Genomic DNA, 23,201 nt, shown 5'->3' on the forward strand with positions numbered 1-23,201 from the left:
AAGGTCGACGGGGATTTGATGTGCTGGGTCGGTCACGGTTGACCCTCGTGGCCGCACCGCGGCGCGTGCAGTCGCAGACGGACACGTGTAATGAAAGGGCGGTAGATATTTGGAGTGGGACCCGTGGCAGTGACAAATAGGCGGGCTGAAGCCACGACGGTGTACAAGAACTAACAGATGACGAGGACTCAGTGCCGGCGCGAATCATAAAGCAAGTTGGGTGGGGGTAGCTGGCAATGCCTGTGATTGATTGATGATTGATGATTGATTGATTGGGGAATGACTTGGCGACCACTTTATATATATATCCACTATGTTTGCATTGAAGTTGAGGAGGATGTGTTGGATACATTTGATGAGGGATTTTGGATGAATTAAACAATGGAAAGGCAAGTGTTGCAAGTGCTTCTCAAGCACTATCATTGAAAGCTCTTTTTACTTTGCTACGAAAACCCCAAGTTGTTCATCACACTAAGACGGCTAATAAAGCTATGGCGTTTGTCCTTTGGTTACATGTTGATTGAAGTGTTCATGTGTTGCTACACTTTTATATAGTTTCAATGTGATTGGGATCACTAAAACCATCTTCCCTTTTCGTGCAAGTGGACATATGACTAATAGCTGCCTATAATTTATATCCACGGAGGGAGGGAAGGTCTGTTTTTTTTTTTTTGATGCGTTGGAACCTTTGTTATCTATATTTTTCACCATAAATTTTTTTTCAAAAGATAAATAATTATATTACTTTAAGCAAACGAGAGTATAAGAAGTGCTCTTTACTAAAATTTGTTATTTATTAACGTCCTCGAGGAATGATGATGATGATGGAGTGATAATTCACGTTTGAGATGTGAGTGGATTAAGTGACATGAGATATTAAGAGGATGTCGATGAGGACTCTATCGAGAAAGGTTTGGATGTCGATTTGGATACCGACATGATATATATAGTGTTGTCTCAGTTCCTATAATAAGACCGAGATCGAGAAAGCTTGACTAGATCCCTTTGGCACTCGAGTTATAATATTGTATGATGCGTAAAAGGATATGGGATGCGGAAGAGAGAAAAAAGAATAAGAGACTATTTATGCTAGGGTTCGTAATTATCGATGGTTAAAGTCATTAGGGCAATTATCGTGAGGGCACAACTACTTGTTGAGATGACATATGATGTGTTTTAACTGTTATCTCAATGTTAATGAGGTGACCTAACTATCATCTCAGTAGTATAATGACTTGTCAAGATGTAACCATCTATTAAGATAACATAATTATCTCTCAAGGATAATTTGACGATGTAATTATTCACTGAGGTTATCTAACTATCTCTTTAGGACAAACAGGTGTCAGAATTGACTATTCATGTGGTAATTTTGATAGATGAGAGATGCTCCACAAATATGGAGATGACAATAATGATAATTGAGGTATCAATGTCCATATATTGATTTTGAAAAGTCAATTTTATCCTCTATCATTAGTCGATTGATTTTTCTCTCCAAATACATGTATGATTCCTAAATTCATAAAAAAATAAATTAACAAAATATATCAATAATTATATTCCTTATGTACCATCAAGGGATTTGTACGTGTATCTACCTTGTATTCATTCATACACCACTCCTTATGTCACAAGAATAATTTCATTTACAAGCATCATGATTATGATGTGATGTAAGGATATACCAAAATTATGACATGATTCAAGGGATGATTTGTGATTTAATATTCTAGTGATTGAGATTTGATTGTAATTATTGGTGTAATTTACTTGAATCCTACTCCACTATACTCACCCTCAAAAGTCCAGGATTCTATAAGTAAAAAAAGAAAAGCTTGGCCTATGTTTTCTTCCAAAATATCCATCAAGTAATCAACATATTTAATTATGGATGACTAATCTATTTACTTTCTAGACCTGAATTATTGATAAATAAAAATGTTATGAGCCAAATTTATGAATAGTAAATCTACTTACCAAGATTGAGGATTCAAATCTATCTCTTAGGGGTAAGTATGTATGTGCGGCAATTGATGAGAGAGGCACGGCAAACATTGAGATACTAATGTTCATGTATTAGCTTTGAAAAGTTACCTTTCTTCTCTATCACGAGTCAATTGCTAGATTTATTTTTCTCTCCAAATACATGAATGATTTTGAAGTTTATAATTTTTTTTAAATAGCAAAACAAATCACTAATTGTATTCATATTCCTTATGTGCCTCTAAGGTACATACATATGAACCTACTAAGTGTATTTGGCTTGTATCCAAGAAGGCACTACTCCCTCACAAGAATAGCTTTGTTTACGAGCATCGATAAGAATATATGAAAATTATGACATAATCAATGAGTGATTTGCAATTTAGTAATCTAGTTATTGAATTTGATTGCAATTATTGGGTAACTTACAAAATCTTCATATTTTCTTGTGATTTGGTTTCTTGAATGCTGATCCTCTTTATACACCCTCAAAAGAGCAGGATTATGTAAGTGACAAAAAAAAAAAAAGGAAAAAAAAAACTTGGCCTATATTTTCTTTCAAAATATCTAATTTTGGATAATGAATTCATTTACTTTCTAAATCTAAATTATTGGTAAATAAATGTTTTGAGTTTAATTTATTCATAGTAAGGATGTCAATTGACCGTTGGGGATAGTTTGGATAGATGAAAGAGGATTCGAAATCTCCTACCGGAGATTGAGGATTCAAAACTTTGTAATTACCTCTTAGAGATAAGTAGATGTCGTAATTGACCATTGAGGTGGTAGTTTTGACGGATGAAAGAGGCTCGACAAACATTGATGTGATGCTACTAATTGTCCAAGTATTAATGTCCATGCATTTACTTTGAAAAGTTAATTATATCCTCTATCACTAGTCAATTGCTAAATTGGTTTTCCTCTCCAATTACATGTATGATTATAAAGTTCACAAAATTATTCAAATAACAAAATATATCACTAATTATATTCCTTATGTATCATGGAAGTACATCTGAATCTACCTATGCATGCACTGTGATGTGACGTAAGGATATTAAAAAATTATGATTAATTTGGGGAGTGATTTGCGATTTAGTATTCTAGTTATTAAGATTTTATTACAATTATTGGTGAACTAACTAACAAAAACTTCATATTTTTCTTGTGACCTGATTTTTTGAATCCCAACCCTCAAAAGAGCAAGATTGTGTAAATCAAATAATTAAAAAAAAAACACTTGGCTTATGTTTTCTTCCAAAACATTCATCAATTAATCAACATATCTACCTATGGATAATGAATCTATTTTGAGTCATACATCGTTTAACCGATTTAAAACCTAATCTGATATATTTTTAAATATATTTTTCAATTTATTATAATCTCATTCACATAGTCCATAATCATCACGAGATGAGTCTATACTATGATATATCCATGACCCAATTATTCAATACCAATTTCATGCTCGACCCAACTAGTTGACTCTAATACTAATAACAACGATCATTGATCCAAAAAACTTAAAACTACATTAATAATAATAAATCCTTATTATAAGGTAATCAAAAATGTTGTAAAGATCTATAAAGAGGAGAATCAAGGAATGAGTGTTGTCTTGAAGAGTATAATTTAGAAATCATTAGTTTTCAGCCATTCTGGCATTCTCGAGATCAGAAACATACTTGTGCTAAGGAAAAGATCAAAGCCTTTTGGATGATGATGCCTTTTGGATGATGGAGAATAAATAAAGAGGAATCAGCAAAACTGTAAAACAGAAAAAAAAAAAAAAAAAAAAAGGAGAATAATTCTTTTGTGAGTAGAAAGATACTGAATCAATAATTTTGGGAAAGAATGAGTTTGTTAAGAGTACTGAACAAAGTTAAGAGAGTTAATTCCATCACCAACCACATCATATGAAAGAGGGTTGTACTCTTCTAAGGAAAAAAGATATTTCCTAGCACCTGAACAGTTTCATCAACTTGCTAACAAGAGAGCTTCGACTCCAAGGATGAAGAGAAGGCATTGACCTTTCTTTCTTATAACCTGATTACAAAGTATGCAGTTCTCACCAAAAATGCATCCACTCAAAAAATACACCAAAGGGCATTTCATATCAAAGATCCTTCTGACCTTAATAGTGTTGATAATAAGGTAGGGAATCAGCTTCCTTGTTTGGTTAAGAATAGATCGAAAATGCGTTGATAATCTGGTCTGGCGCAGCAGGTGCATGAAAAGTGCAGTTTCTAGTAGATTTGTGATTTGGAAGGTGTCATCAGTCACTGATATTAAGATGAACAAACATACTCCCAAACATTCTAGATGTGTATTTAAGAAATCCACAATTGCACTGTCAAAACTATTAGAAACTGTAGAACAAATACCATAAATATGAAAATATCCACACCATATAACATTATCGAGAACATCATCAAACCTGATTCTCCAAATATACCCTAGCCCATTTTGATGGGAGACCTTAGCTGCTGCTCTATAGAAGATGCATATGCGAAAGGTTATCAATCTACAAATAATGATGTCAACTATAAGGAAAACCAATGTACACTATAGCCCAAGAGAAAGAATGCCTCATCACATCCCTTATAATCTAACAGTCTGCCGTGTCTTGATCATTCGCTTCAATGCAGCGAGCCAGAAATTGCACTCATCCCAATCACTTGTTGTCAACACCACCTGTCACCATGAAACAAAATACCCATGACAAAAGTGAGTTGTGTGGAGGTGCTTTAGGTATGCACTGTAGATTGCCAAAGATTCAATCAACACAAAATAGCAAGGTTAACATGATAGACTTGTCCAAAAAAAAGAACATGCAAGAGAAGCAATAACACCAAAATACTCATAATATATTTTACTAATTTCTAGTACTATTAAGGTTCACTCAAATGTCAAGTCAGCAGCTAAAATAACATTAGTAAACACCCTAAAATCAAGCCATCATTTGTTGCAGCAGAATTTAATGAGCCAAAAGATTAGACATGCCCAACTACGAAACAAATTTGAAAGGCAAAAAACAGCAACAGAAGTTGCTAATGATATTCTAATCTGGAGAGAGAAAACTAAAACTGCAGATAATTCTCAGTCTCTCTCTTTATTTAGAAAACATTCAAGCTTCATGTACTTCTTAAAATTGAACATCTAAACAACTGAAGCACAGCAAGGGCACTAAGTGTGACCAGAGATAAGAGCAAAAAACCAAAGCAAGAAGAAAAAAGTCACGATCATAGTAGATTCATTAATGCCCTCAATGGAGCTTATATGCTTTTAAGATTTGAATAAAGCTGGTACTCACTATGAGAAATAACTTTTTAGCATGTAATAAGCATACCTGGATACGTAATGCACTAGCGAAGTCTCCAGCATCCAAAGCCTGGCAAAGTTGGACAAGCTTAGCAGCAGCATTTGGAGAAATGTCCCCACTGTTAAGTTTTGCAAACAAGGCCCCAATTTTCCTCGAGTTATCCTCAATTTCCCTCTTTTTAGATGGATTTGCATTAGATCCTCCAAGAGCTGCTGATGTCTCGTTATATAGTCTCGTCAAGGTAGCAATGACAAGCTTCCATTCAGCTGTCAGAAAACACAAAAAAAAAAGGAAAAATGTTCATTACAAAAATTTAAATCGTGCAAGCCATAGAGCTGCCCATCACTACCTACGAATGGATGTGGCCATAAATTCTTTTCTGTGAACATATGCAACCTTGTCAAGAACACAAACAAAGATCATGGATGTTAAATATCAATAAATTTGAATTAGTTGAAAATAATACTTATCCAGCAGTCATATGAACTAATAGGTTATGCAGATCAAACAAACTAAGATATTACTGTTACATGTTAGACTCAAATGTTTAGTGCATTAGAAACTATACATCATCTCAAACATATGAAAATGGTCATATTTGCTGCCAAAATACCTCAACACAACATGTCCTGATACAGAAAGGTGACTAGTTCTTTCAGCACAAACTTAAGTAGAGAGTCGCACAAGGACAACACAAGCCATAAGGTCAGAACTGTCTGGACGCTGATTTGCATCAGAGCAGACTGGACAATAAGTTCAAGTTCTAGTTCATTCCTTTATCAAGTGAGTGTACCTCTTGTTGGTATGTCTTAGACATCGAGGAAATTGTGGGCATAGTCAAATGTCAAATATACTCACATGAAAGGCAAGACACAGCAGCACATGACATGTTATCAATGCCTTAATTAATGCTAGCAACACAAAAGGCAAGACACAGCAGCACATGACAAAACAAAATTTTGAATTTCATCATGGAGAAGCATTACCAGGAACATTTGATGTATCAACTGTTTGCACTGTAGGCGGAGTGGTTGGAGGAACACCCACAGGCCGTGCTTCTGATGATTTTGTTGGGCTTAACGGATGCACAGGACTTATACTAGGCCTCTGAGCAAAATTTGGATTATAAACAGGCGTGAAACCCCTTGGTGCTGTTGTAGTTGAGATGGGTTGTGCAAACCTTTGCCCAGTAACAAATGCTGGCTGAGATGCACCACCATCTTGTGGAGAAGGAATGGGAGGTCCATGTTGATAGAGAGGATTGGCAGCTCCCTAAGAAAAGGAGAAAAACAATTCAGATAAACAATAAATAATATGCTGATTACATGTCCAAGGAAGACAGACCGGATATAGCTGAGAACCCAAGCTGGGCTGCTGATAGCGTTCAACATTTCTGAGAGCCGCAGGAGTTGCAGGAGAAAAGGGTTTCATTGTTGGCTGTGCCATTGTAGCAGGTGAAGTGAAAGCTTGCTGTCACCAAACAAAAATGTTTACAGAGTATATTCATGGATAAAAATAGGGGTTCACTCAGAACACAAGAAAGTATAATTAACACATGCAATTAATATAGGAAACGTTAGAAAACTTGATACATAAACTATTCCACACCAGAAAGACCCTCCAACACTACCTAAGTTGACAAATGTAAACGAACAATCAACCATACACCAAACAAGTACCCAGATTTTCTAGGCTAGAAATAAATTAAAAAATTCGTTATTTCAGATTTTTTTGAAGCTGTTCATAATGTAGTTCTATCACAATGCACAAAGCTTTCAAAGAGTTGGATCTTTTGGTGTTAAAGTTAAAATTAAATCCACAAAGAAACTATATACTAATAAATTATCTGTTTTGTTCCCTGCAGATTCTTGCAAGAATAGACATGTCCCATGACCATATACTAAATGAGGCCAAGAAAAAAATGATTTGAAACAGTGTAATTGTACAAACTCCTTAGTTTAATATATGTAACTAAACATAAAAGTGCAACCAAATTGAAATAGATGATTCTTAAAAAAATTGCCCGTCAGGACTTATCTTTCAATAATCAAATAAATCTGGAATCATATAAAATAATAAATAAATTTTGCAACCTTGGAATCAAATAAAATATTAAATCTTTCAATCAAATATTAAACAACATTGGAATCAAATAAATTTTGCATAACCGATTGAAAACCAAATCAAACTGAATGACAACATTTTTGATGTTAGAGATGAAAAAAAATGTATTAGCTAATATGAGGACAGCAAAATAACAGAAGTTAATTATTGGTATAGTTCAATGATGAAGAAAGAACAAGGAAACACAATAAGCAGCAACTGTTCATTGTCACCGAGTCATATAACAAGTACCTGCAAAATCTGGCTCGTATGTGATAGTATAAAATTTTGAGATGGCTGTGATGGATGAAATAACCTCTGGTTGCTAAAATCAGGGACCTGTGGTTTCTGTTGCACAAGTTGATTTCCCCCATAAGCAGAACCAGGAACTTGGTGAAAGCCCTCAGCACGTGAAGTGTCAGCAACATTCTGATGTAATTGGAGTAGTGGTTGGGATAGGTTCTTATCCTAATTTGATCACCCTCAAAAAATTATTAGTCCATAAGATCAATGATCTACTCAGCAAGATATTTAACAGAATAACAAAAAAATTCAACATTGAAAATGCTGAAGAAGAAAACCTCATAATAATTTTGTGAATAATCCACTCCACCATAACCAGATTGATCTGCACCATATAAAGATTCAGTGTGTGATGCACCACTTCGATAAGGCAGACTTTTCGGCACATCCCTTTCTGACAAAGAATGTAAAAGTATGATATAATGGCATATTAAAATTTCAGATCTAGAAAAAAATGCAGATCTAGAAATTTGGTTAATTACATGGCAGATAAGCAACTTGCAAAAAGTTTAACATTTCCGCATCCACCTAACCAGAAACAACAGGGGAAAAAAAAGAGAAAAGAACAAAAACAATCATAGGCAGCATCTTAACAGAGGGAAGATATAGCATGAGACAAAGAAAACAGAGCTCAAAGCCCCACTATCCCAAACAAAACACGTTCTGGTTTACTTGTCATACCAACTAGGTACGAAGAGAAAAAAAATTTTAGAAGGGTAAAAATTTCAGAAGCAGGACACTCTTTATTCATCTACTTCTACATGAAAATAGCCACAACGACAATACATAAAACAGGTACAGAACTTACATTCAAGGAAAAGGCCCACATAGAAATACTATAGGGTGCTTAAACACTTGCATGCTTCAGTCAATAAACAAAGTAGAAGCATGCGATGGGGCTAAGAGCGTAAGAGTTGTATGAGAGAATCAAGATTGTATGTCAAAATGACTTGCTCAAGTTTCTCATCACCTACAGGTTTTAATATAATCAAAATAGTGCAAGCACAGTTGTATAATCATCATCAAGCAAAATAAAGATTATTTAAGCTGATAAGATAGATCATAGTATATCTATAAACTCTTTTGGACAACCTTCAGCAGAGATAGAAATTCTCTCTCTCAATATAGCAAGCTCATTTGATGATTCTTCAGATCCCAATAGTTTTAAATACTTCATTGCAGTAGTGAGAAGCCCCTGATTAGCTAGTAGTTCAGCATAGTTCTCCACAAGCTTCGACAAAGATGCACTAAACTGCTTATGTTCCGTTGCAAGGGCGAGGACAATTGTCTTCTCCATTAAATCCTATGACAAAGAAAGGTAATCATAACCTAGTGGTTTACATAAGTAATTTAATCTTGTGACCAAAGAAGTTACCTGAAGAAGATCTATATAAGTCTTTCCTCTAGAGTCAAGCTTCAGGCTGTGTGACCATATCTCCACGGTTCTGTCCATATTTCCAGCACATATATAGCAGAGAGTTGCAGCAAGCATATTTCCGACGGCCATAAGTCTCGAAGCCAGACTGTCACATAAAACAGTCCATTCCTCTTTCTGTGCAAACTGTTACATAACGGTTGCATAAGATCAGTGACTTCTGTGATAGAAATGAAGATAGTGCCACCGCACATTAATATTTGATGCAGAATCAAACTATCAGATGATAACTGATGCAATAGAAATGAAAATAGAGCATTGCACATTAATATTTGATGCAGAATCAAATTGTCAGATGATAACTGACCTGCTAAAATTCAGTAATAGTCAAATCCTTACTAATGTAGATTCAGGGATACAACAACAGAAAGAAGGCAGTAGAAAGATCAGAATTACATGTCATTTATGTTAATTCGTATCTATTATTCTTTGACATTTTTCATATTTTTATATTTAGGTAAAATTACACCTACAAAGAAGAAGCTATTTCCATAATTTGATGCCGGTTTAACGAGGTTGCAAAGGAGTTAACCATGAAGGCAAGGCTTTTCCTCTATAGGAGGCCGATAAAAAATAATTAAATAGATGATATTTAGAAATTAAAAGTAATAAAAAGATGACAGCAAAGTTGGTTGAATAACATACTAAAGGCAGGAGAACTTACTGTGCAAAGAAGAGCAAGAGTTTCCTTCCATGATTTCAGAGGTCTGGTATTAATCAGAGCCATGAGATCATTCCTCACCAGTGCAGATACAACCTTAAAATGGAAACATCAGAATCAGATTACTACCCTCAAGCAACTATTACAAAAGAATTTTTTGTACAAGGCATCCCTAAACAGCCACAATAATACAATGGATAAAACAAATGTCTTTAACACACATTGCAGATTAATGCTCAGATAAAAAATTAATACCTTTAAATAGGGTGCGAGACTATTCTTAAGATACTGATCTCGTGTACTCTCCCATAATGAGGAACCACCAGCATGTGCAATTACTAATGCATCGGCCATTCTGTCTGCAGTGATGCACCGTAAAACTGCTCCCTTATAGTCTCCAACAACCAAGGCATGTTGAATACTGTCATCAAATGACAGATCATAACTCCTTGAAGGTTCTTCGGGTTCTTTCTGAGCCTTCTCCACATTAGGAACGCTCTTCTCTTCATAAGCTGAACTATCCTCACTAATTTGAGGATTGTTAAAGAATTCTTCTCCATTGTCAATAGAGTATGTATTCCCATCAACTACAACCGATGATCTTGTATCAAGACTAAGTGTGTTTTCTAGGCCTTTTCCCAAATTATCAAGGTCACTGTATATATCACTACACTCCTCTGGCACAGTGAAACCAAGATAAGAAAGCAACTTAGTCCTAGCTGTTCCCTCTTCCTCAAACATAATCTTCAAGAAGCCCCATGTTTCTCTGTCATCTTTAGATCTGTTAAGTGAAAGAAAAATGGTTACACAAAATTTATCATGTGAATAGATTATAAACTAGATACTATCATACAGATGACACACATAGAATCATGTGACTTCTGTTCGCATAAAGCACAGAGTGAAGATTTTTCCCCATTTTGTATTGCAACTTCAAATTCAGTGGAGCGGCTAACCAAGCTATGTTCAGTGACTAAATTATGCATGTATACCTGAAAGAAAGAAAAAAGCTCAATATGAAGGTACCAAACAACAAATTGATACAAAATCTAGGTTTACCTCTGAAGCAGGTAATCGATCTTCTGGTGTTGACTGGCAAGGCTGAAATGATATAAGCTTACCACCAAAACCAAAAGAGACACCCACTGGACGTCTAAGCCACTTTGGAGCTCTCAAACGTACTGGAAAGACAAACATAAAGTGACGCAAAAACAAAGATTGAAGTTGATCAAGCAAAACTAATGAACCACCATAATGACATAAAAATGCAATTAGATTCCAAACTAAAGTATATACAACATAATACATATTGATCCCAACTACAGCCAACTGACAGATGAACAATCATGTTCAATCTCAACCACCTATGTAGACAAACAGTTTAAAGAAACCAGCGGCTGTTAATTGAAAATTTGTAAACTCATCATCAGATACAAAAGCATGAGCCATTCCAATGGTCTGGTACCACTACTTCCTGTTCCACAGTAATTTGTGTTGCCAAGCTCTAATACATCCATGATTTCATAGATAACTTGTGCAAATCTATTACACTAAATAATGCAAAGTGAAAAGAGCTTGGGGTTTAAGATGACCTGAGGTTTGCATGGATGCCCGCCAGGGGCAAAAGATCCAATAATCATTGAAAAATTTACATGTAAATTTTGACATACAGTTTACCCTGTATAAACCCATCAACAGGATCCTACATCTGTTAGAATAGTCATAAAAAATGTCCCAAGTTGTCCTGATATACTAAAGACAATTATAAAAAAAGAACCAACAAAATTAAATTCTAAATTAACTCATACTCATGAGCAATTCACATCGAATCATTTGGTGTCTTGCAGGCTGTCCAGAACTTACAGAAAGTGAAATCAGGAGGGGGGAGATTTAAGTTTTCCTAGACATTATTTTATTTGAAATATTTATATAGTTAAAAAATCAAACATTCCAATTGTAGAGCCATTAAAGAAAAGCTCAGAAAAGCTCAGAACAATCTCTGTTGAGACATTCAGGTTGATTGGTGTAGCATTGCACAAGTGATGGGTCTTAGATTCGAGTCCACGTGTGAACGTCATGTATGCCATTTAACATGAAGAAAATATCTTCCAATTTTTTTAAAAAAGAAAAGCTTGGAACATACAGAACCAAACAATCATAATCAAATCTAATGTATTTTGCATAGCACATGGCATAGCAAGATCAAAACAGTATATGCAATACATTAGGAAAACACAATAAGTTGTTCAATACATAATTTGATATTAATGAGTTAATAACAACACAACGTATCAGGTACATAACCCACACCTATGGCATGTATAGGCAGTTACATATTACAGGTAGTCACAATTCTATTTTCTCTCTATTAATTTCCAGCAACAACAACAAACTCTAATATTGCAACTATTCAAACAAAAATATTTTCCTGCCACTGAGCTCTATAAAATCTTACATAAGAGACATTAAAACCTTCCAAAAGCAGAACTCAGAGAACTCTTCCAAGCCAATCTACACTTACAATAGGTATTGAAAATTTGAATGTAACTACATATGACTCAAAGGACTCTCTAATAATAGCAACAAAAAATGATGGCAAAAACTCAGATGGAAGCTATGGAAAAGAAGAAAATGATAATATAAATTATACTAGACTAAACCTTGATACCAACTATACTCCCAACATTCAATGGTCTCAAACCTACACTGTATCACTTAACCGTAGAAAGATTGATCTACTCTTGATTAATTGACCAAATTAAACAAGTCACCCACATTGCATAGGAATTTTTTTTTTAAATACAGTTATGAGTATACATCCAGTAGCCATCTTTTGGAAACCCTCACCAGAAGAAAATTGTCAAAATGAAGTGGTAAAACTACAACAGTAGTAAGCATATACCTGGAGTATCAAATTCACCCTCTACAGCTGCATGCTTACTGCAAAGCTGCAGAAAACAGTGACTATATTTAGATTTTTTAACATGGAACAAGCTAACTAAAAGAATACTCCTTGCTCCAGAAATAAAGTGCCATTCTTTGGTGATCAAACACCTTATACAACAAGCATCCTGCTTTATCAATCTACTGTATTTTGAAGAAAAAATGCATATAAAAAATGAAATAGAAACAGTTGCTTCACCATTGCATTATTTCAAACAATAACACATCAATGTTTGGCCATTGTCACATAGAGGCAACAACAAAAAGTTGATATACACAGGAAGATGTACCTTAAGGATGCTAATTCACAAATCTTGTACTTAATTACTGAAGAAATTCTGATTAGGCAAGGTCATCAACACAACATTGGACAGTAACTTCTGTTTGTAACAAACTTATCCTGGATACAAATTAACATAGTTGACGAACATGACAGGTGATTACTCATTTGACAACTATAACTTTATTCTCATATGAACTTTTAAACACAGCATATTTTTAGCACCATTTTTCCCCAAACCATAAAAATATTTACCCAAAAGTTAAATACCATATTAGATTAACTTTGATAAAAGAAACATGGTAACATAGTTACATCCAAACTTTACTATCTAATTTGTAAGTCCTATCCCACTAACAAATTGAGTTGAATAGAAGATGCTGTGATAGGCATTAAAGGTTTTCCTTTTCCTCCTTTCACCTGCTACATAATGTAAAGAAATAACTTGAAGATTACATATAGGGCTTATCATATTACAGAAGTAACATTGTGAAATAGTTCCATTCAAAAAAACCATCTAATCCTAAGTCTCATCTCACCCGTAGATGAAGCAGAATTAGATGCTGTGGCAGCATCAAAGGTTTTCCTTATCTTCCTTTCCGTTTCTAAATATTGTGGAAAAATTAATAATTAGAACATAGTACATAGGGTCAACATTACAGATTAGTTTTTAAATATTGGTTAGATACAACAGTAGTTAGACATATTAAAGAAAGATATAAAAAGAAACAAAGAAAACATAACTTAAAGGACCTGTTGGCCACAGAAAAGACTTCATTCTACCTTACATTATCAAATAAACCTTTCTGTGCCCCACACGCAGGCTACACTCTTCTAGCATGGCTAAGTGAGAAAGGAGAAAGAAAAAACAAGTTTTTGTTTTTACTTACAAAACAGTTCCACAGTGGGAAGACAGAATCCAGTTAAAACTGATGCAAAAAGGTAGCTATCAGCTTGATAACAATTTCATGCAGAAGCCATCAATTCCAGCTTATTTTGATTCCTAAGCATTCTTCACATTTTAAGATAAGGCTAAACTGCATAAGGGGAGAAATGGAGACCTAAGCTATTTCATCTTTTCATGTTCCATGTTTATTAGTCCTAAACCAACTCCAATCATAACTATACTTAACTCCTAGATTATACTAAATCCAACTCAAGCAACTTCGGAACTGCAATGTGACTTTCCTATTGCTTTTGTTTGTTTCTACGCCTTCCAGACGATGACGGCATTTTGCCTGTCATTCGTCTCTTCGATTAATTCTTTTCTACTTTGCAGGTCCTTCGAGAACACAAGTGATTAAAACTTAGGCTGACCTTTATGGACAGTTGTTGCTTGGGTGTCTCACAACTTAAGCAATTATAGTTAAGTCTATGACAAGATGGACCAATGGACAAGCAAGATGGGTGCAGGGCCGTAAGCTCGATTCACAAGGCTTAACAGGTGGTAAGCCTTGTACCATAAGTGGACCTCCCAAACTTGGATGAAATGTTGAACCATGAGAGAAACTTAACCTAGAGATTTGAAAAGGCTGAAATCAACTAAAGGAAACCTTAATTTAAATGTGATGGCTCCTCCAAAAAGAAGATAAATTTACCAAAATACAGCAAAACTGAAGAAAAAATAAACTAAAACTATTATAAAGAAAAAACTCGACCATGATCTACTCAGATTGACTAAACTATACCAATGGACTGAAATTATATTCAATCCAATCCTTTAATCTCGATGAAGCTTCACCAGGATTATCGATCTTATGGGCGATCCATGAAAGTTTTGATTTAACATTTTGTCTCTATTGAGGAATTTGCCTTCTTGAGAAACAACAATGGAAAACATACAAGGTTGTAATATATTTGTGCTCCATACCACTTCAAGAATCTCTCAAATGCAACAAAATATATTTCATCTTTTGTTACTTCCTTTCAATTTACCCATCATTATAATATAAATGAAGCTTAAAAAATCTGAATTTTCTTTCAAACAGGACCGTTGGTGGTAATGGCAACAGAAAAAACTACTAGTAACCATGAGTCAAGTACCTCTATATTGTATATTCCCACTTTGACATCAAAAGAGGATGCTGATATAACTCCTGGAATTTTAGGGTACCAATGAATATCAAAATTCCAGTTGGTGCTAGCAGGCAATTCACATACCATCTGCACAACAAACATAGTAAACATATAGAGAGAAGCCGACAATGACAGTTGATGAACATTTATGAGGTGCAACTCAGATAAGTTATTGAGGAATTGATTGCTTATGCACCTCCCCAGTAGTTGTGTCCCAGCAAATTGTCCTATTGTCCTTGGCACAGGTAAGAAGAAATGAACTGTCACAGGGACACCATGACATAGCTATCACACCTGATTAACACAATAAACTTGATGAAAGAGTAAACAAAATCAATATTTCATGAAACTTCTTGAACACATCAAGTAAGAAGTAAGACCAGAGAGAACTACAACTTATCAGCAGCTTGAATTAGTGAGGGAAAGCAGCGCCTTCAGATTTTTTAAAAATAAAGCTTAGGGAATGTAAAATTTACTGTAGATATACAACATGCAAAAAAGGAAGGCACATGGATATGCATGTTTCAGTAAGTAGAGTTCACTTTTTGCAATATCAAAATAAAGTGATCTAGGCATATCATATTTGTCCAAAAGAAAACATGAAACCAAGGCCATCTAAATGGTTAAAGGATCGCTAGACAATATCTAATCTGTAAACTTTAGACAATTTTATGAATTAATATGGACTTCTATATATTCTAATGGATGATTCAATTTTAAATACAGATGGTTGCTCTACATTTATAACAATGTCATATGCTCATCGTCAGTGCTACATATTAATGTATGATAGATTATAGTGTATATGAACAAGTTGAAATTTCATTGCAATTGTTATAGAACATAGGAAATGTAAAAAAGGAAAAAAAATGAAATAAATAAAATAATTGACAAGCAGAGACAACAAGAGAATGGTAGAAGATAGTACAGTTGTTGAAAGATCACCAAGTTTAGCAGAAATTAGATGCAATAGTTGAATGCAGGTAAACATCCTAGAAGATCACTTAGCTTACCTCAATAAAAACAACCCATCTGCAAAGTATTGTTGAAACACTAGTAGACTAGGCAAACAGCGCAATCATGTAATAATGGCTAAAATAGTTCTAAACAATGCCACATAATTATTTAAACAACTAGAATTATGGAGCGATTTAATTAGTTGAAGTAGCCACGTCTTAGGTTCAATTGTCATCGGTTTTTATTTGAGACAATGAGCCTCCAAGTTTCTCACTCGTGGGCTTATGATTAGTTTTATAATTCCTCGAAGCTCAGTTGATATCGTCATTATTCTTCTGATGGTTTTGAGCAATGGTTTTAGATTTCCATTTCCAGCAAAATGCATTCATATGAGTCCTATATGGGTATAAACTACAATGAGCAGTCTTTGTCATGACAACTTAAATTCAGAAATATCTACATATCTTTTGACCTAGGACTTTGTGAAACATCAAGTTTTAGCAAGTAGAAATTCATGTATCAGTTGTATTTTGTATTAGGCAGTGAAATTGAAATATCAATTAACAAACTGCCATTACAACAGAAAGAGAAAAGTCAGAAAATTTAAACATTTTCAACAAAATACAAGTTCCCCTTTGCTGCTGGTGTTCATATTATCTTTCCGTTTATCTTTTTTTATTCTTTTTATTTCTGCAATTAAACAAATACATCAGTCAGAAAAATCATCCAGATATGTTCCTCATAGTCCCTGATGTAACCTTAGTATCAAGGAGGTTTAATTAATTTTATCTAGCACTATATAACACAAGTTATACTGAGATTGATCTCATAAAGATGCATAATTAGAGGCTGAGATGCTCAACTGACTCTGACGCATAAGAGCTTAACAATATCAATTTTGTAAAGAATATTATGATCTCTTCAGAATTGAAAAGTGGATTAAGCTAAAAAAATTCAAAAAATTATTTTTTAAAAAATATTGCAATCCTTCACAATTGAAAAGTGGATTTGGATAAAATGGTCAGAAATACACAGATAATTTAATTTTTGAAGATCCACAATGTCCATATTTAAAAACATCTTACTAACCACGGACAAGATTTTAACTGCTAACTCCACTACACAATATATTCCAAGTCATTGCTTCGATTAAAAGTTTCTATGTTCCGCTTGCATAATTGTCAATCACGAGAATTATCAAAAAGAATGGTATATAAATGTCAAGTCAGTCTCACCAGTATAGCATTGAACTCCAATCATGGTGAGGTTCATGACAATTAGGAAATCCTTGACGCAAACCAAGGGTCAACTACTTTAAATTTAGGATGAGGAATGGTGGACATAAGTTCAATGACCAGTCTTTGCATTGTATCAATTTAATTAATATGCATTGTTGGATTACATTTCTTAATTTCTTCATGTTTTGAGTTGGTTTTGCCCTTTTTTTTTTGGACAACATGCAGCATTGGAATAAGATTCTTGCTTCGTGACCGGGATAATCAGAACATGTTGATTGACAGTTTATGATTTATCACAGTAGAAAATTATCACCAACTGCCTTGCTAACAATGCTAGAGATTCCAACATATGAATTAGACCAATTATAAATTACATTGGGCAGTGTAGGGCATGTCCGCAGTAAGATTGAGTGTCGGTGGTTCCTATTTCAGATGTATAATGGGCTAAAAAATTTGAGAACAACATGATGTTTGGACTTTGGAAGAATATATGATTCTTCATTTTAGTGGATAATTCTCTCTCTCTCTCTCTCTCTCTCTCTCTCTCTCTCTCTCTCTCTCTCTCTCCTACTCTTCTTTCCACTTGAATGAGCACCTAGGTCAAATCTCCTATGGGCTTCCATCCATTCATAAGATTAATTTTCAAGCTTTAATTAACAATGACAACATATAGATGCTGAACATCATCAAAACTGTTACACCACAGTTGATTACAAACCTAAATCTGTCAAGATTGTCAAGACACCTTCTTCGATAACTCAAACCCTTTTACTCAAACTCCATTAATAAACTCATTGTTACTTAAATTTGCATAATCACTGATCTCATCAACTCCTCTCTAAATTGAATTTACTTAAATCATTGGATATTAGGATTCTATATTGTCTTTACCTACATTGGCGTCTAAACTCTATGGTTGCAACTTGCAACTGCAACATCCAGCATATAAAAACAAAACAATGATGCATGAGAAAATTCTTCACATATGCTTCATTTAACGCAAAGGCCCTTCTTCATCTCTTGAATTATATGAACCAGCTAAATTTAGTCCAAAAAAGCAATTCAAATCCAAGTAAACACTAGCATAAGTTAGGTCCTCTACATAATTATTTATGCTAATCATAAGACTAATCAGTCTTTTCTTCATACAACTCAAATCTAGTGCATTATGAGTTGCAAAATGTCTTCGATCAAACAAGTCAATATTGAAACCAAACATCTATTTTCAAACATCCGTAAACCACATCTTTGATGCAATCATCCACTAAAAGTTAAAAGGCTTTTGGTCAAAAGTTAGTAATTAGTTCTCCCACAGAAAAGGTATAATGAGTAGAGTGTTTCTGATTACAGATGTCCTACCTAATATTATACACATTACTACATAAAGAGTTAATTTGACACAAGTTGCAAAAAAGCAATGCACCAGTACAAGCTTGCCTGATTTCTATTACTATCACCACAATAACTTGTGGGGTACAGATAGTGATAAAATTAAATAAAACTTGTATGACTTTGGAATACAAAAGATGCAATTTCTAATAAGCTTCAACACTAGGTGCTCATATGGAAAAAGATAAAAATTACTAACAGCAAGATAATTTCACAGATTTAAGTGGCTGAAAAACAGAAACTGTTCACAATTAGAAATTAACTTCATAAAATAATTTAAAAAATCGAGTCATAAATAAGCAAAAGAAGACAAATAGAAGATGTTTAAAAAAAAGGTGTGTAATAGAACCTTTTGTGTGCCCCACAAACTCTCTTGCTGGTAATAATGATTGCCTCACATCCCAAACCTGTCAATAGGAATTGAAAATATAGCAATCAAAATACATTCAAGCTAGACAATACTTGAATTTTTAATTACTTTAAAGGGAAAATGAACAAAGTTGTAAAATCTTTCTGCTACAGTTATTAATTACATATAAAACAATAGTTCTCAATTAAACAAAAGAAAAAGATCAAAATCTCTACACTAAATCAAAGAAAGTCAAATATCCAATACATTTATATCATTTCAGATTGACTTTATGTGAAGACGGCTATTAAAACTGTTCTAAAGAATTAATATAAAAATGATCACAATCTTAATATCACGGCACATTACTCTAAGAGAAGGTGAACTATCATCATCTGAAGCAACAATCAACTCAGTTGAAACATCAGGGTTCCACTGCAAGACAGAGCACCTCCTTCTATTCGAATCCACAAAGCTGTTGGAAATACAAACATTTCAATCAGCATTGGGGTCAGATATTTAGCTGTTCAATTAGATTTGCTCAATTTTCATAGTACATCAATTTAATGAACTAGAAACTTGCTTTGTGAGGGGTTTCTGCTGCCTCAGATCCCAAACAACTGGAATAGAAAAATGTCAGATGATAAGAAAATATGCATCATTTACATCCCCAAAAAAGGTAAAAATGGATAAAAATAATAATAAAACTATTTAAGCACCTGTTATCCCATTATAAGATGTGGATGATAATATATATTGAACCTTGGGGTTCCAAGAAACAAAGGAAACTTCAGTTTGAGCTCCAGAGCCAACACTCTGTTACAAACACATGAATATAATATCAAGGTTGATATCAAATGATGTTGATTTGTATTAACCTAATTCAGTTTAAGACTATGAATTTAAAATTTAAAAAAACCACAGAGGTCATTTCTCAAAAGAAATTGTAGATATCATTTTATTGCTTATTTCATTAAAGTTGCATAAATACAGAGATAACAATTGTTGAGAGACAAAACCAAGGACCCAATTGGCAATAGAACAAAAGGAGATATGAAAATGCTGAAGACAATTGTTTTGACATGGTCAGAACATGGACTAAAAAACTAGCCGGTATGTATCGGATGAGATGAGTCTTTACCGACCAGTAGATGGGATATGGTTCGGGCAATTTCATCAGATCTGGGTTGGAGTTAAGATTATCACCCTGTAATCCTACCGAATAGGGCTTACCATACAGTTATAAAAGTTAAAACCGGTATCGCATGGTAAGCCTACCATCCCATACCCCTATCATCTTTTTCATTTTAATTGTCTTTCCTTCATTTTTCTTTGATCTTTTCACCAGATAACCTAAATCCCTTTCTCTCTCATTCTCTCCCCCTTTCTCCTCTGCCTCTTCCTTGTCGCCTTGTCCCTGCAAATTCACCACCCCACCTTTGTCGTCCTGCTGCATCGCTGTCGGCCAGCCACTAGGTTGCTCTTCCCCCTCTGTCTTCAATGTGCCTCCTCATCCTCCTCTTCATTTCAACTTTAAATTCCCACATATTAGCCATGCACATGAAAATTTGATCTAGTTCTAGCAATAGTTATTGACAGGACCATGGTGGTTGACAAGTTCTAATTTCCACATATTAGCCATGCACATGAAAATTTGGTTTAGTTCCAGGCTTCCAGCAAAAGTTCTTTTTTATTGATTTTCTTAAATACATAAGGCCTCTAGATACTCTGGAGAAGACTTCTGAATCACGCATCCTTTCATTCATCTGATTTGATGTTACCCATCCAGATTTGGTAATCCAAAATCAAAGTGTGTTTCAGTTTCCAACAAGTGTGAGCAAATTTAAATATACCTGATTTTCTCTCTGCGAGATCAGCGTAATATAGAATATTTTGCTGATAAGAAGAAAAAGATTGACCTGGGATTGCTTTTTTTGTGTGTGTGTGTCAACATCTCATGTTTTAGCTAAAAGATCCCATTCCAATAAGGGATGACAAGCCACACCAGCAACATACTGAGTCACATTTCAGCATTAGTTAAGATTTGAAATAAACCATGCCAATCAAAACCATAGCTTTAACCTGAGTAGGCTTTTTACAAAGTAACAGACAGGTGACTATGCTTCAAAGGATCGATGCTGCTCATTGACCCACTGCTGCTTCTCAGAGGAATAGAGATCAGATGGTGTAATATCCTTCAATTTTGAATTATTTATGATATGATATGATAATTTTTATTATTTTAATATAAGAATTTATAACCAATGTAATATCTTTTATTTTTGAATTATTTATGATACGATCAATTTTTTATTATTTTAATGTGAAATTTTATTTTGATTATTTTAATTGATCATTTTTGAAGAGACACTGGATAGGAGGAGGGAGACTTCAAAGAAAGTTCAAAAGCAGGAAAAGATACCTAAAGACAATAAAGACGATGTGTAATTCTTAAGGTTAGCACATATTTACTTCCGTGCTTAGCAAAAATCATCCAACCATAAACTAAACTCTCCTGGCACATACGTACCCTAAGAGATGGGAAAAATTTTGGTTCCGAAGGCTTTGCCAGGTCCCAGATGCAAAGCTCCCCTCCATCAGCCCCAGAAGCAAGCAGATTTGGTGACAGAGTGCTGAACTCCAAACCACGAACCTGCCATAACCAACCCAATCCAACAAATGCATCAACATGAGACGACAAAATTAGAGCCTCTAAATAAAGACTCCAAACGGATATGAGACGGTAATTACCGGTCCCACATGCTTCGTAAGCTTCGCAACAGAAGAATCATTTAGATCCTCAGAACTACAAATAAAGAACAGGTTCCTCATTAGTATTCTAAAAGACGTGCAAATTTGCTGAAATGGAATCGTTATATCAACTGCCAACAATACTCTAAGCAAAGTCAAGATTTTCACAAAGATCAGGGCTTGAATTGGACAAAAGGAGAAGTAAGCCCCCAAACACCTGATGATCTTAAGGGGATTCCAGATGCCGATGCTGCCATCGGAGAGGCCGCCGGCCACAAGGCCGAGAGAGAACTCCTCGGAAGAGGATCCGGGGGGTTTTCCCCAGGAGAGGCGGTTGAAGCGCTCGTCGCTAGGGCAGGCGCCGGCGACGGGGAGGTCGTGTGCGTCGGACTGGAAGTCGAGCTTGAAGATCTCGAGGTTGGCCGTGGAGCTGAAGGAGAGGTCCACGGCGCCGGCCATGGTTCCGGCGGCGAGGTAGGGCGCGTCAGGCGCGAAGGCGACGAGCGCCGACCGCGGCGCGCTCTTGATGCAGGCCATGGGCGAGGTCGATCAGTGACCCAGGGGAGGAACGGAACCCTAAGTGGCGGTGGGTGGTGGAGACGGAAGAGGAAGCGGAGGAGAGCGACGAGATGTGCTCCGCGGGGAAGTACGTCGCTTTTTGTCCGTCTCGCCGTGTGATGTTATGATCTGATCCGATGGACCGTGATCACGACATCAAATGACGTAGCCGCGTGATGAAGAGTCTGAGGCGGTGTGTGCACCGTTAAAAGTCACGACCCAAACCTGATTCGTGAGGTTCTCGGGTCGGATTCTGATTCGGCTCGGGAAACGGTTGAGGCGGTGTGAGTGACGACCCAGACCTGATTCGTGAGCCGGTCGTTTCGGATTTTGATTCGGGTCGATAACTGCCGCCGACTCGACGAGCAAAGCAGCTTCGCCGGAGTTGGCAGTGTCGTTGCAAGTCACCGAACGAGGCGGATCGAAGCTCGTGGGATGGTGAGTCGCACAATAATGTTGTCCAAATGCCCAAAAAGCTCACGCCTTGACGTGCGAATAAAATAATAAATATATTTAATTAAACATTGGAGAAGAAAAAAAAGATTATGACTCACGACCTATTGATAAACATAAATCTTAAGAAAATTATATTATTAAAACAGATCCAATATATATTGTAATACAAACTAATCTACCCATGCGATCACATGAATTTTTCTTTAATTCGATAAGGATACTACTCGGGGTGATCCCGAGTCACGTACTCATCAACCTCGACGTAAATACTGACGTGATATTGGCTTCCATTCAACGATCCGTGGTGATCCCAAGTCACTTGTTCATCTTTGTCGAAGCATTCTTAAACCTCACACAACAGGTATAAATACTAATGGGTATGATGCAAGTT

General features: G+C 35.3%; 1 protein-coding gene across 1 annotated transcript; it reads right to left on the reverse strand.

The window, feature by feature from the left end:
• Positions 1-4,349: 4,349 nt before the first annotated feature.
• On the reverse strand, positions 4,350-22,483 carry LOC103995328 (protein transport protein SEC31 homolog B). The gene is made up of 22 exons (XM_009415894.3): positions 22,014-22,483; positions 21,797-21,851; positions 21,576-21,698; positions 19,765-19,861; positions 19,629-19,665; positions 19,415-19,520; positions 19,046-19,103; positions 15,309-15,406; positions 15,080-15,199; positions 12,716-12,761; positions 10,873-10,994; positions 10,678-10,805; positions 10,069-10,594; positions 9,817-9,909; positions 9,093-9,278; positions 8,810-9,020; positions 7,996-8,111; positions 7,667-7,882; positions 6,656-6,781; positions 6,298-6,583; positions 5,339-5,577; positions 4,350-4,683 (listed from the first exon to the last, which is right to left on the reverse strand). Exons 1-22 carry the CDS (start codon positions 22,331-22,333, stop codon positions 4,591-4,593), a joined length of 3,402 nt encoding a protein of 1,133 aa, XP_009414169.2. The 5' UTR covers positions 22,334-22,483; the 3' UTR covers positions 4,350-4,590.
• Positions 22,484-23,201: the final 718 nt, after the last annotated feature.

Source organism: Musa acuminata, chromosome BXJ2-8 (assembly GCF_036884655.1).
Source record: "Musa acuminata AAA Group cultivar baxijiao chromosome BXJ2-8, Cavendish_Baxijiao_AAA, whole genome shotgun sequence".
In the NCBI taxonomy this organism is placed as follows: Eukaryota; Viridiplantae; Streptophyta; class Magnoliopsida; order Zingiberales; family Musaceae; genus Musa; species Musa acuminata.